At 29.0% G+C, this 12814-nt stretch overlaps 1 protein-coding gene across 1 annotated transcript; it reads left to right on the forward strand.

Moving 5' to 3' along the window:
* Positions 1 to 1287: 1287 nt before the first annotated feature.
* LOC106755870 (transcription factor MYB83) lies at positions 1288 to 3009 on the forward strand. The gene is made up of 2 exons (XM_014638091.2): positions 1288 to 1943; positions 2042 to 3009. The coding sequence occupies exons 1-2, from the start codon at positions 1654 to 1656 to the stop codon at positions 2622 to 2624; spliced, it is 873 nt and encodes a 290-aa protein (XP_014493577.1). The 5' UTR covers positions 1288 to 1653; the 3' UTR covers positions 2625 to 3009.
* The last annotated feature ends 9805 nt before the right edge of the window (positions 3010 to 12814 follow it).

The following is a 12814-nucleotide window of genomic DNA, read 5'->3' on the forward strand; positions in this document are numbered from 1 at the left end:
GTAAAATTTAAGAAAGGACAAAATCAAATGAATGTAAAAAAATTTTAGGTTTGTTAAAGAAACATTTTTCTGTGTTAAAGTACTATGACATTCCTTACTTATGTAATTTTGTAAAACATTCTTTTTTGCTAAAAAAAGATGAATTTAAGTCCCATAAAGATGTATAAATTGAAGTCAAGTTTGATTGGTAAGTATTTATCTAGAGAATTCTCTCCTGAAAATATGCATAAGTTGTAATGTTGTATAAGGTGTGAAATAGAATACTGGTATGAGTTGTTTTTTCTTGTCTTTGTAACAAAGTAGAATGTTGCTTGGCACACCCTCATAAGCATGAGCACTTTCTTTTCAGTTTTGGTTTTGTTTCTAACGTGGCCATCTTCATACCATAACAGCTGTTGATGCAGAAAATGATGTCTTTGAACTATTTGAGTAGCTTCAGAGATTTATGCTTCACTTTTTCTCAGAAAATTGTACGAGTCACTGTCACAACAGAGATTAACAATATTGCCCTTGGAACTAACAGAATTCCTCTTTGGTTTTGGATTGGACAATGAATGAGATTCATGACAGTTTTTTTATGATTCATGAAACTTTTCTGTGGAACATGTTAGGTAAAGGAAAGGGAATCCCCCTAGAGATATATATATATATATATACCTTGACAGCTAGGAAGAAAATGATTGGTGTGTTCATCATTTTATCAGTAACTCTTACAAGCTAAAACTTCTTGCCAACATTTTCTGATGCATGCTATGGATATTCACACAGAAGCATAAACCAGGTTATTACAAAAGAGAAATACATATGTTAGGGACAAAAAACGAGGAACAAAGATAAAAAATGGTGTTGCTTGGTTGGAGGTGCTCATAATTTGCTTAAGAAATATGCCAAAACAGTGGTTAGCCCTTTTGAAATTCATGCACAGAATGTAAGCTACACACAATCATAAAAAAGAACATGAAAATTAACAAACAAATGTCAAGCGTGCAACATTATGGTATTAAATTAATTCCCAAACACACGTGAATCTGAAGTTTAAAACCAAGAGAGAGAAAGAGTATTATGTGTAGTGGAAGCAAAAAATTTTGAACTTCATAGATGATGATTACCTTGAGAGTGAAGTAAACATATGTATGGGTATTTTGAGAGAAGAATTCACTAGAAAGACAACACCTATGTTTCTATCTACATAAAAAAAATTAACACTATTTCCAATTTAAAACTTTAAAATAATAAATTCATGAGTTTTTTTATTTTATATAATATTTAACTTTCTTGTTAGTCTTATACTTGAATTCCAATTATACCAAAATAGGAATTAGGTCAAAGAGAAGAAGAGCAAGTATCCCTCTTTGATGAGTCTCTTTTTTGTGTTAGGAAGGTCCCCCTCCAATCCGTTTTCCACTCTACCCATCAACCAACAAACACAATCCCTCTTCTCTCTCTCATGCATATTCATATTTTAAGCAAACTCCACAACCATCACTGTCATCATCACCATTTCCCACCCTATGAAGCCTTTTATCTGTCCCTCATGAATATCATTCACCTATATAGGCCTCTATCATATCACACTCAAAACAAGAAAACACACACACACATTGCATATAGCATTTGATCATTCCACAAGTATTGTTGAGTGAGAATAGGCAAATGAGGAAACCTGATCTGATGGCCAACAAGGACAGAATGAAAGACATTATTAAGAGCAAGTTGAGAAAAGGGTTGTGGTCACCTGATGAAGATGAGAAGCTGATAAGGTACATGCTCACAAATGGACAAGGCTGTTGGAGTGACATTGCAAGAAACGCAGGTCTCCAACGATGTGGCAAAAGTTGTCGTCTTCGTTGGATTAATTACTTGAGACCTGACCTCAAACGTGGTGCATTCTCTTCCCAGGAACAACACCTCATCTTTCATTTGCATTCCATTTTTGGTAACAGGTACTCTCTATATGATCTACAATTATGAATAAACTGCAACATGTTTCTGTCAAGAAGAAACAAATTTTCCTTAATCTTTTCGATTTTGTTAATCTCAGGTGGTCTCAGATTGCAGCACGTCTCCCTGGTCGGACAGACAATGAAATAAAGAATTTCTGGAACTCTACATTGAAGAAAAGGATGAAAACCAACACTTCACTGAACAACAGCACTGACTCATCAGAGTCTAAAGATGTTCTGAGTGGGATCATGCCCTTTAATGAACATGACATCATGAACATGAGCATGGATTCCTCTTCATCCATATCATCCATGCAAGCAATGGTTTTGTCTGACCAATTTGACCCTTTTTCCTTGTTGGTAAACAATCACTGTGATATGACTAATGTTTCAGAAATTTTTACCTGCATGGAAGATGGACACCAAGTGAATCATGGGACATTGGAAGAAAATAACAAAATGCTTCCTTCATTAGAAAGTAGAAGCATTGAAAGTGACAGTGTTCCAATTGATGTGAAAAGCCATAACAACCACTTCAATTATGATTCCTTCAATAACACTGATAAGATTCAAGGTTCCAAGGTAGAGGACTTATTTGGGTTTTCAAATCATGGCCAAGGGGAATTTTATTTGGAGAATTTGATGCAAGACATAACCTCTTTTCCTTTCCTTGATTTTTAAGTTGATTAAGTTCCTTCTTTTTTCCTTCCATCACTTCTTCAAGAGTCCGCAAACTAATCTCTGATCATGAAGCACAGGTACAGACACACAGAGACACAGAGATATACAAACACATACAGACACGTACACAAATACAGAAATACGACTAAATTGTAAAAATTGTAGAAGTATTGGAGAATGCATTGTAGCTATATACACAGAAGACAACAAAAAGCTCATCTTAGGAAACTTTAGGCATCCATAATTTTTCCCTGTTGAATCATTTCATATACTTTTGTCTCTTGCATTTTGTTTATTCCAAATGTTGATTTCTGTTTATCCATTTGCAAATAATACACAGTCAATAAGAAATCCAAGGGTCTCAGACATAGTTGTGTAATGAAAACTGTAGTGTCTGTAAAGATTAGCCATGAGTGGCTCCTGTGGTTTGCTTGTGAAGTACTTTGTGTGAATTTGTGGGAATAAGTTGGTGTAATAATCCAAAGTACACTTTCACGAAGAGAAATAAGGATGATTTAGAAAGTGAAAAGAGAAATAAAGATTACTTGAGTTTGTATGAGTAATGGAAGTTGTTAGTTACTGTAAGCAGATGTAAACATAACTATGTAAAGGAAAAAATTTCTTTTATCAACTTTTTTTTTGACAACGTAATAGTTTATTATTAGTTCGTTTCAAATATATTTCTTAAAATGAATTTAAACAGACGAATAAAATAATAATACGTGTATTCTATTATTAAAAAATTGTTAAATATTATTATTAAAATATCAAAATCCTGATCACCTAGCAACTTTGTGATTAGTTAAAGTTAACTTTGAGATTAGTTAAAGTTCTTTTATGTTTCTTCTTTTAGCTACCTCGTCACTCTTCTTTTATAGATAAATTAGTATTATAATCAAATGAATAGGTTTTCAACGTAGATAAAACAATATAATGTAAATATTGAAAAATGTAAGAACAATATGATATATAGAGTTTGAGGTTGAAATTAAATATATTATAATCGATTGTTCTAAAATTATAAATGAAAGATAAGTAACATCACACAATATATAGAAGATTTGGATTGATTTGTCGAGCATAATAATCAATTTTTTGTTTTTAAGAATTTTAAAGATTTCATGCTCATATTTCCCATATATTTATTGTTATTTTTTATACGAGTTAAACATAGCTGATTAAAAAAAAAAAAACAAACTTTTTCTTAATGTACCATATTGACAATTCTCACCTAATAACTAGTTTAAAATGATTTTTTGTGAGAATGCGTTCTAACATAATATTGATGAGACTTTCCAGAGAGTATTTTTGGAGAAATACAATACTGGTCAAATATGATTTTAATTCTCATATAAAAACAATATGTTTATGATTGTTTATATCATATTCAATTTTATTATTTTTGCTTAATGTAAGACTTAAAAATTAAATTTTGAACTAATATTGTTAGGCCTTTCATATTGTTATTGGAACAATGCGAACCTATCTGTCTCCATAAATCTCGAGCCCTTTTCCATGAATTAGAACTGGAGTCATAAATCTATAAATCTTTAAGATAAATTTTCGTTAAATAAATCTTTTAAATAATTCTAATATTATTTTAAAAATTAAATTTAGTTTAATATAATATTATAAAATCAACATGTAAAATAAAATTTATATTTATTTATATAATATAAATTTGTTTTATTATTAATTAACTGAAATTTTTAATATAAGATGGGATTGTGTTGTGGAGTAAAAAGATGCATAAGAAAAGAGAAAAAAAACTCAAAAACAACGTTTATATAAATTATTTTTACTTTAAAAAGTTTCACAATAATTAATTATATTCTTTCAAAAGTAAAAGTGGTTTTTATAATTCCATGATGTTCTTCTTATATTGATATGTACTGTACTAATATAATATATCTTCTCCTTAATCGATGGTGGAGATGTTATTTCTTCGCCAACACCTTGTCTATGGATCATGACTGATTCATACTCTTCCCCTTTTTCTACACTCAAATTATAATAATATAAATTATTATTTTATTATAATATAATATTTTACTAAAAAAAAATAAGTAAAGTGATTTTTATTGAGAAAGGTGCTCACGTATATTTATTATGTAAGAAAAATTATAATCATTAACAACGACTTCTCAGTAATTGAAAATAAATGTGATTATCTTTTAATTTTGAAAAATAAAACATTATAATGTCTAAAATCCACTAATACAAATTTTTTGTTATAGCAAGTTTTTATATAAGTTGTTATATAAGTTGAAATCAATCCACTAGAATAAATACACGATAACATAATTTAAATAAGTTAACATTTTTTAAATTTATTCTAACTATAACCAGTATATAAAAAATGAACGCGGTAACATTTTTATAATAAAAAAATGTTTTATATCGATTTTAACCTGAATAGAAAGTGGGTATGGTGACAATTTTATAATAAAAAAAATATACTGATTCTAATTATAACTGGTATATAAAGTAATTTTTATTTGTAAACACTCAAACAGAGTGTTCTTTCTTACATTTAGGGTTTTTTCTTGCATGTGAGAATAGTAGAATCAGTTTGTCTATACAAAAATCACTTATCATCTCCATCTTCTCCCTTCTCACCAGCCACAACTCAATATTTCATCCAGCCACCAGAAAGTCTACATTCACCCGTGGCCACTATCAGACTATCTATTAATGTTTAGTCTCACAATCAATATATGTATATGTCTTGGCTTGAGGGGGTGTGTAAAATAAAACATATTTACAATATATAAGTGGGAGTAAACCTCATTTATAAGTTGGTTTTGTAGGGTTGAGTTAGACTTAGAATCCACTTCTTAAGAAAACACAACAATTTGCAAATATTTGCTATGATAAAAGTAATACATTGTGGAAAGTCCCAAAACACCTTGCACAAGTAATGAATAGGGTGATAATATTTATATAATGGACTCTAGGTCTATGGTGTTTTAACACTCCAATAAAAAATATTTTAAGCTTGTATTTGTATTTTCTTATACTATTATAGTAAAGTGTTGTGAGGTTTGGGTGAAGTTCTTGGTTTGGAGACTATGGATATACTTGCGATCAAAGGGCATATGAGAGTGGTCTATGTGTTTTAAAATTTTTCTCATAGTGTTATTCTATGGATGTCATTCACAACGATTGTAGTTTTTTCTCTAACTTTGGAGTTTCCACGTTATGTTCTTGTGTAGATTCTTTTTATCTTATTTCCCTAGTATTAGGGTAATTGTTAAGGATAAAGACGTTGATGTTCTTCATGATGCATTTTTTTTCCATTAGAGCAGTAAAAGAGCTTATGGTTCAATAGGATATTCTTAGTATTCTCTCTCGATTGAGCTTAGTCTGATCTTTCACATCATAAAGGTCAATTCCTTACTGTCATAGAATCATATAATTGGTTGTTGAAGTTACAATTTCATTTGCAAGTGTTGTCAAATATGACATAGAAAAATTTGATGGAATGATCGATTCTGGTTTGTGGCAAACTCAAGTTAGGATGTACTGATACAATCTGGATTATGTGACACTTGTAGAGACATTAATGTATGGTTTGTGGTGCTTATACATGGACATTGTTTAGCATTGACGCAGGTGTGTAGTGAAAGAGAATTCTTGGAATGGTTTAATTCCAAGTGAGCAGGTGATTATGCACATGCATTGGTTAATATTGATACAATGTGTATGGTGATTATATGTGGGCATTAGAATTGATATAAGTTTGCAGTGAAAGGAAATTCTTAGAATGATTTAATTCTAAGTAGGTATACTTTTTATGGTGAAATATGAATAAAAAAAATATTTATTTATTGTAAGTATTGTGGAGATTGTTTGGTTGATAAAAATAATATATCTTGAAAAGTCTTACATTATGCATTATGTAGGATAAATAATAGAATAAGTGATAGTACGTGGCTATATAATGAACTTTAGTTCCATAATACTTTCTTAAGAGTAAAAAAAAAAAAAAACACTTTAGACTTGTATTTTCTTATTCTTTTTTGTATGATGTTGTGCGGTTAGGATTAAATTATTATTTTGGTGTGTTTACTTAAAGTCAAAGGAATTTATCTATGATATCTGTTGTAAAATATTTAGATTTTTCTTCAATTTTAAAGTTTTTACGTTATATTTTTATATTGATTGCTTTTATTTATATAGGGTAATTCTCATACATAAAAACTTGGTTTAGTAGTTAGCTTTAATATAATTCTTTTTTTCTTTTAATTTAAACTTTAGTTATAATTTTATATTCAGCCTTTTGATGTTTCTTTTATAACATCTATTTCACTAATATCAGTCATTTACTTACAAATTTTTTCGGTGTTCTATAAAACTGGTTGGAGTCATCTAAGTTTCACGCACTTTTTTCTACTTGTAAAGTATGATATCTGGGACAAGCGGATAACCGATCGGTTATGTATAACATCATGATTATGCTGGGCCATAATTGGGCCAACTCTTATTATTGGGCTTGTAGTCCACCAATTTAAAAGGTATCTTATTAAAGATACTGAGAATCAAATAATATCTGATAAAAGATATCGGTAAAGTTGTTTATGAGTAATCAAGTAAGTTTGTTTCTATTTTATTCTGTTTATATTCTATTGAAATTATATCAGTTCAAAGTCTATAAATAGAGAGCCAGAGACACCAAGTACGTTCTAATTACGCCTCTCACACACATTGTTCATACTACAATCATATATATAGAAATTTTGTTCTCTTCTACTGAGAATCATTCTAATAAAGAACTAAGGTTTTTCACATTTTGAGGCTGCTTAATAATTGTGAGTAATAGGAATCAATGTTTTGCCTGCCCATGGAAATGGAAGATTATTTAATATAATGAAATTGATGTAAGTTTCTTCAAATGCGTACGATCCTCCTTTTTTTATGTACAAATTTAGGTTTAACTGGGGAAAAAATGGAACTCAATTCAATAGGACCAGTGCTACGAACCTTCGTAATGAAATTGATGTAAGTTTCTTCGTTAACTATTTTATTTATTAATAAATGTCACATCATTCTATTCCAAATTATTTTTTATAAATAAATGGTAAAATATAAAAAAATATATCACTTCTCGAATAAAATTTTTAAAAATAAGAAAACATTTATGTTTTCAAATCAAATGTTCTAAAATGTTTTGAAATAACTAATACAAATCACAGTGAAATTTTAAGCCAATTGCTCAAAACAAAATAAAAAAAAATTAACTTTTTCAATATTACATTTAATTATAGCAAAAAAGTAGATGGCAAAAAAATCCTCCTCTTCCTTCTCTTTTCCTCTCCCATCTTCTTTTCATATATTAAAAAATTTCATCAAACTTGGCAAAAAAAATTATCATTCATTTATCTAGAAATTTATCAGCAAAAAATTGATTGATAATACAAATTACGAATTCTGGACGAGATTAACTGTCTAATACATTATTGATGAAAATATATCGATAATACAAATTATAATTTATAAAAAAATTTATCAACAAATTTATTAACAAAAATATTTATCGATATTTAAATCTGATAAAAAATTATCAGTTGTTACAAAAAGTATTGTAATGATTATTTTATCAGATTTTACAAATCACAATTCATATAAATTAAATCAAATCCTAATAAGTAGAATTTTCAAAAAAATAAAAATAAAATATGATGCTTAATGAATATAATTTACATCATCTTATAAGCATAATTACATAATAAATAAATTATCACCCCAAACTCCAATTTGCGCATTCAAGAACCTTCACATTACATAATAAATTAGTAATAAAATTAAGCCCAACAATCAAAAGGAATTCATGTTAAAAATGGGATAATGATATTTAGACAACATTTAAATATTATATACATGTCATTATATGATTGGTCCATGTTGGGGGAGGTTCGATACACATAAATCTTCACACATGGCATGGGTTTGTTTTTGACACCACTCCAAAAGACCTCTTATCATTATCATTGGAGGTATCTATGTGTATACCAGTCCTTTTTTTTACACAATATGAAACTTTTGCATTCCAACATCCACCATTGGAGGTATCTATGTGTATTTATGTTTATTATTATTGATTGTAAAGTAATTTTGGACCAATCACAGAATAACATGTAAACGATGTTCAAATATTGTCAAAAAAATATTGTTTAAGTACAACACTCACTTTGATGCTTATAATCATTAAATTCTTTATTAAATATTTATTCTGAGGCTTAAGGTGAACGTAATAGTTAAAATGCACATAACATAATTACAGTGAGACTTAGGAATTGTTTCTTTATCTACAATTTTTATAAATATTCATACATGAAACATTCTTCACTTCCTTTTCTCGTCTGAAATGACGTTACACAATAATATTGATGAAATAAGACCAAGTGTATTTTCTGCATCTATACTTTTAGCTGTCAGCCAAATTCTATAATACGTCATTTTCGTTATTAACATGTTAACAAATTTTTTTAACAATATTTTGAACAACAGAATATGTAACATTGTTTTATTGATTTGTATATTTGAAAAACACCAATCACAAACAATCACATAGACAATTGTAAACAAGTTATTAAAAAAGACTAAACACAATATTTTTTGACAACTTTTTTATAACAATCTATGTAATAATTTGTGATTGGTCCGTTTCAAATAAAGGGATCATATTATCAAAAAGTTGTTAAAAAATGTTGTTAACACATCATAGTGTTATATATACATATATTATTTAACACATTAATTTTGAATTTTTGTTATAAAAATGTGAAGTTTATTTATAATTGTGGTAGGGTGCAACCAGGGGTTCCTTACCTGAGGATGGTTTATGCAGCGAATGAGTTGCTTAGATAAGATATACTTGGAAGCATCCTTATTCTGCCTTCTTAAATCGTGCAAACTGCATTTGTCTTCGTGCCGTTTATTCTTCCAACAAAGCAAAAAGCGCTTTTCTTCTCTTCTTTTCTCAACATTATATTTTAAACAAAACAAATCAATCTACAACTTCTTTTAATACAAATGAATGTTTAAGGAACAATCATCGTATTCGTATACATACGTATTCTAATGGAATTTAAGACTTATTTTAATCCTCATCAAATGATGTGTAATTTATTTTATATTTTACACTTTCGTTCCTTCAAAATGCTGCTCATATCTTTTATTTATATCTTAAATCTCAAAACGTTATATCAAATCGAGATAAGATAACATTTTAGATTATTGTAATTTAATCAAGCAAATTAATTTTATTTCCAATTTTGACTACTTCTTTTTAATACATTGAATTTGATACTTTTGTTCGTTATTTTCTTAAAATTTTAAATATTCTGTTCATGATTTATTCCTATATTAATATAATATTTATTGCATACAAAAATGAATATAGTTTTCTCTAAAAATTTGTCATATAAACCCTCAAAGTTTTAGTTTCTGTTCAAATAATAAGATATAATAGCAAATTTTGGAAATAAAAATAGTAAAAATACGATAAAGTTGAAGTATTTAATTACAGTATGAAGAGAATAAATTTTGATATTTTTTATCATAGACGAAATTAAAATTTTATTTAGTGAGTTTTAATGAAATATGATAATAATAATAATAATAATGTATAGTTTTTGAATAAATGAATTTCCTCAAAAAAAAACACAACTTAGAATAAAATTTACTAAATAATAAATAGCATTCTCCTCATTCTTTTTTTCAGTTTTTTTTTTCTATCATAAATATTCTTGAATCAAAGATTATATTTATTCGTAGTACAATGATAATCACTAACCTAACTTGTAATAAAAATCAAGCACACATTTCTTTAAAACAAACCATTCCCGCCAAATATAAACTCGTGATACTTAACCATTAATTAATCTCTCAAGATTGCATCATCTTTATTATTTATTCCAAAATAAGAATTAAAAATAGCATTTCCATCTGTATTGTGCTTCACAATACCATGAAAAGGCCAAAAAGCTTTACCTAACCATGGCGTATTCCTAATCGTACTTTTGTGAGTACTTTCTTTTCTTTTTCTTTTTCATATGCCGTTCACAACACTTGTCGCAATTTTAGTGAAAAACTAATTAATTAATTATGCATACACATTGAATCTAGGGTTTGGAAACTTTCTTAACCACCAATTTTTCTTACCTAAATTTTATTTTTGCATAACTGAGGAAGGTCCAACTATATCGAGATTGACAAAAAACTGTTAGCATCTCGCACCTGTAATCAGAAAATTTGTCAGAATTTAATTTTCAATTTCACCATTCAATAGAACCCATAACTTAGTAGGGATATAATTAATTTTTATAAAGTTCTAATATCTATTTTGATCTCGGTTCGTAGGATAAGTTCAAAGTTGTCTTTCATTTTTTTCAAAATTACACAAATGTCTTATGTTTTACAAAAACAGTTTAAGTTGATCTTTTTTGCTTACAGCGTTAAAAAGCTAATTGTAGAGTTGCTTTACTGGCCAAAATTAAATGACCTTTCCAATTAGTCCAATTAGTTGGCAAGTTCAGTTAATAAGAGACTGCCACGTGGCAGTCCCTTTTGCACTCAAAAGCTTTATCGCAATTCTTCAATCACTGTAATCATCGTCATCATTAACCAAGCACAATGTAATTCAGTTGCCAAGAAACAAAAAGATTAAAGTGAGGGAGAAAAACCTTCAGAGGGGATAAAGATCAGCTTTGAGTTCATGAGATTGTTGTTCTTTGGTTTTTTTGCTGCTTGAATCAAGTGTCGACGCTAACTGAGAAGAAGAATCTAATGTTTGATTAGCGTTTTCAGGGTTATTGGCGTTGTTGTTCTCTGATTCCTTCTTCTCCGTTGTGAAATTCATAATCGTGCGCTTCTTCCCAAACCCTAATCCCCTTTTCCACTTTTCCCAAACCCTAATCCCTAATCACATGCTGCTTCAGAAATAATTTAACCTATTTTTATTTATGTTTATTCAATTTTGTTTTACTGGGATAAAAACCTCACTATCTTCCAATCCCAGTGTCTCACCCTTGCCGTAAGGAGGGATGGGCGATAAATCCATAGGCTACGGCGATCCCGTCCTCCGTCTCGAGGGGGCCATCGTCGAAGGAGGGAGGAGCGACAAATCCCTCCGGGGGCTCCGGGGGGTTGAAGTCAATGTCTTCCAATGAGTTGACGTTGTCGAAGAAGGAGGTGTCAATATCATAGGAGGGTTCGCATTTGGCGCAGAGGAAGGAAGGGTGGTGTTGGGTTTGGCGAAGAGGAGGGAGACGGTGTGGACAGCGAAGGGAGGAGAGAGAAGCAGGAAGAGGCAGAGAGGAAGAGAGAATTGGGATTGGGGAAAGCGAAGGTGGTGCGATCATGAAAACAGGGAAACCAAGAATGCCACGTAATAATAAACTGTACAGTTCATTCAGGTTTCGCCAAGTAGGCAACTCTACCATTAGTCTTTCTAATGCGGTAAGTAAAAAGGACTAACGTACACCGTTTTTACGAAAAATAGGATGTTAGTAAACTTTTGAAAAAAAGGAAGACAACTTTAAACAGATCCTACAAATCAAACTACCAAAATAGGTATTAAACTTTTTTAAAAACTAACATGTGAGCAAGATACATATGAAAAACCATGTCTCTAAAAGAGAATATCTTTGATTTCCAGCAGAAAACGAATCAGAAATATTGGTTGGTTACAAACCTCGATGCATGATCAGAATTGAAACACAAAATTACATTTTAATATCTACAGGACCCTGGAATAATTCCAACTTTAAAAACTAAAATAAACTAATTTAAAAATCAAAACTAAAACTACGCAGCAATAATAATAATAATAATAATAATAATAATAATAATAATAATAATAATAATAATGATGGATAAATCTTAGTTAGAAAGTTTCTTCTGCTATAATATATAATAAATGATACTTTGACATACATATTTGTTTTTTACATTAATTTGACACTACTCTTTCTTGCTTTTTATTTTTTCTTTTTTAAAAAACTACAAAAAATATATTTTTTTAAAATTATTTTATCTTTTTATTAGGTGTATCAAATGAATGTCAATGTATCGTATTACTCTTATTCTAGTATATAATATATAAACATTAGATTATAAGGGAAAACATATAAATTATTATGATTTGTGTGTATTTATAATTTTAGGAGATGAAATATATAGTAGCA

The sequence above is a fragment of the Vigna radiata genome, chromosome 2 (genome assembly GCF_000741045.1).
Source record: "Vigna radiata var. radiata cultivar VC1973A chromosome 2, Vradiata_ver6, whole genome shotgun sequence".
Classification (NCBI taxonomy): domain Eukaryota; kingdom Viridiplantae; phylum Streptophyta; class Magnoliopsida; order Fabales; family Fabaceae; genus Vigna; species Vigna radiata.

Excerpts from the sequence above, each read along its gene's own strand:
- LOC106755870 (XM_014638091.2), top strand. The coding sequence starts at position 1,654 with ATGAGGAAACCTGATCTGATGGCCAACAAGGACAGAATGAAAGACATT. Across the intron at positions 1,944-2,041 it reads CATTCCATTTTTGGTAACAG|GTGGTCTCAGATTGCAGCAC; the intron begins GTACTCTCTATA and ends TGTTAATCTCAG.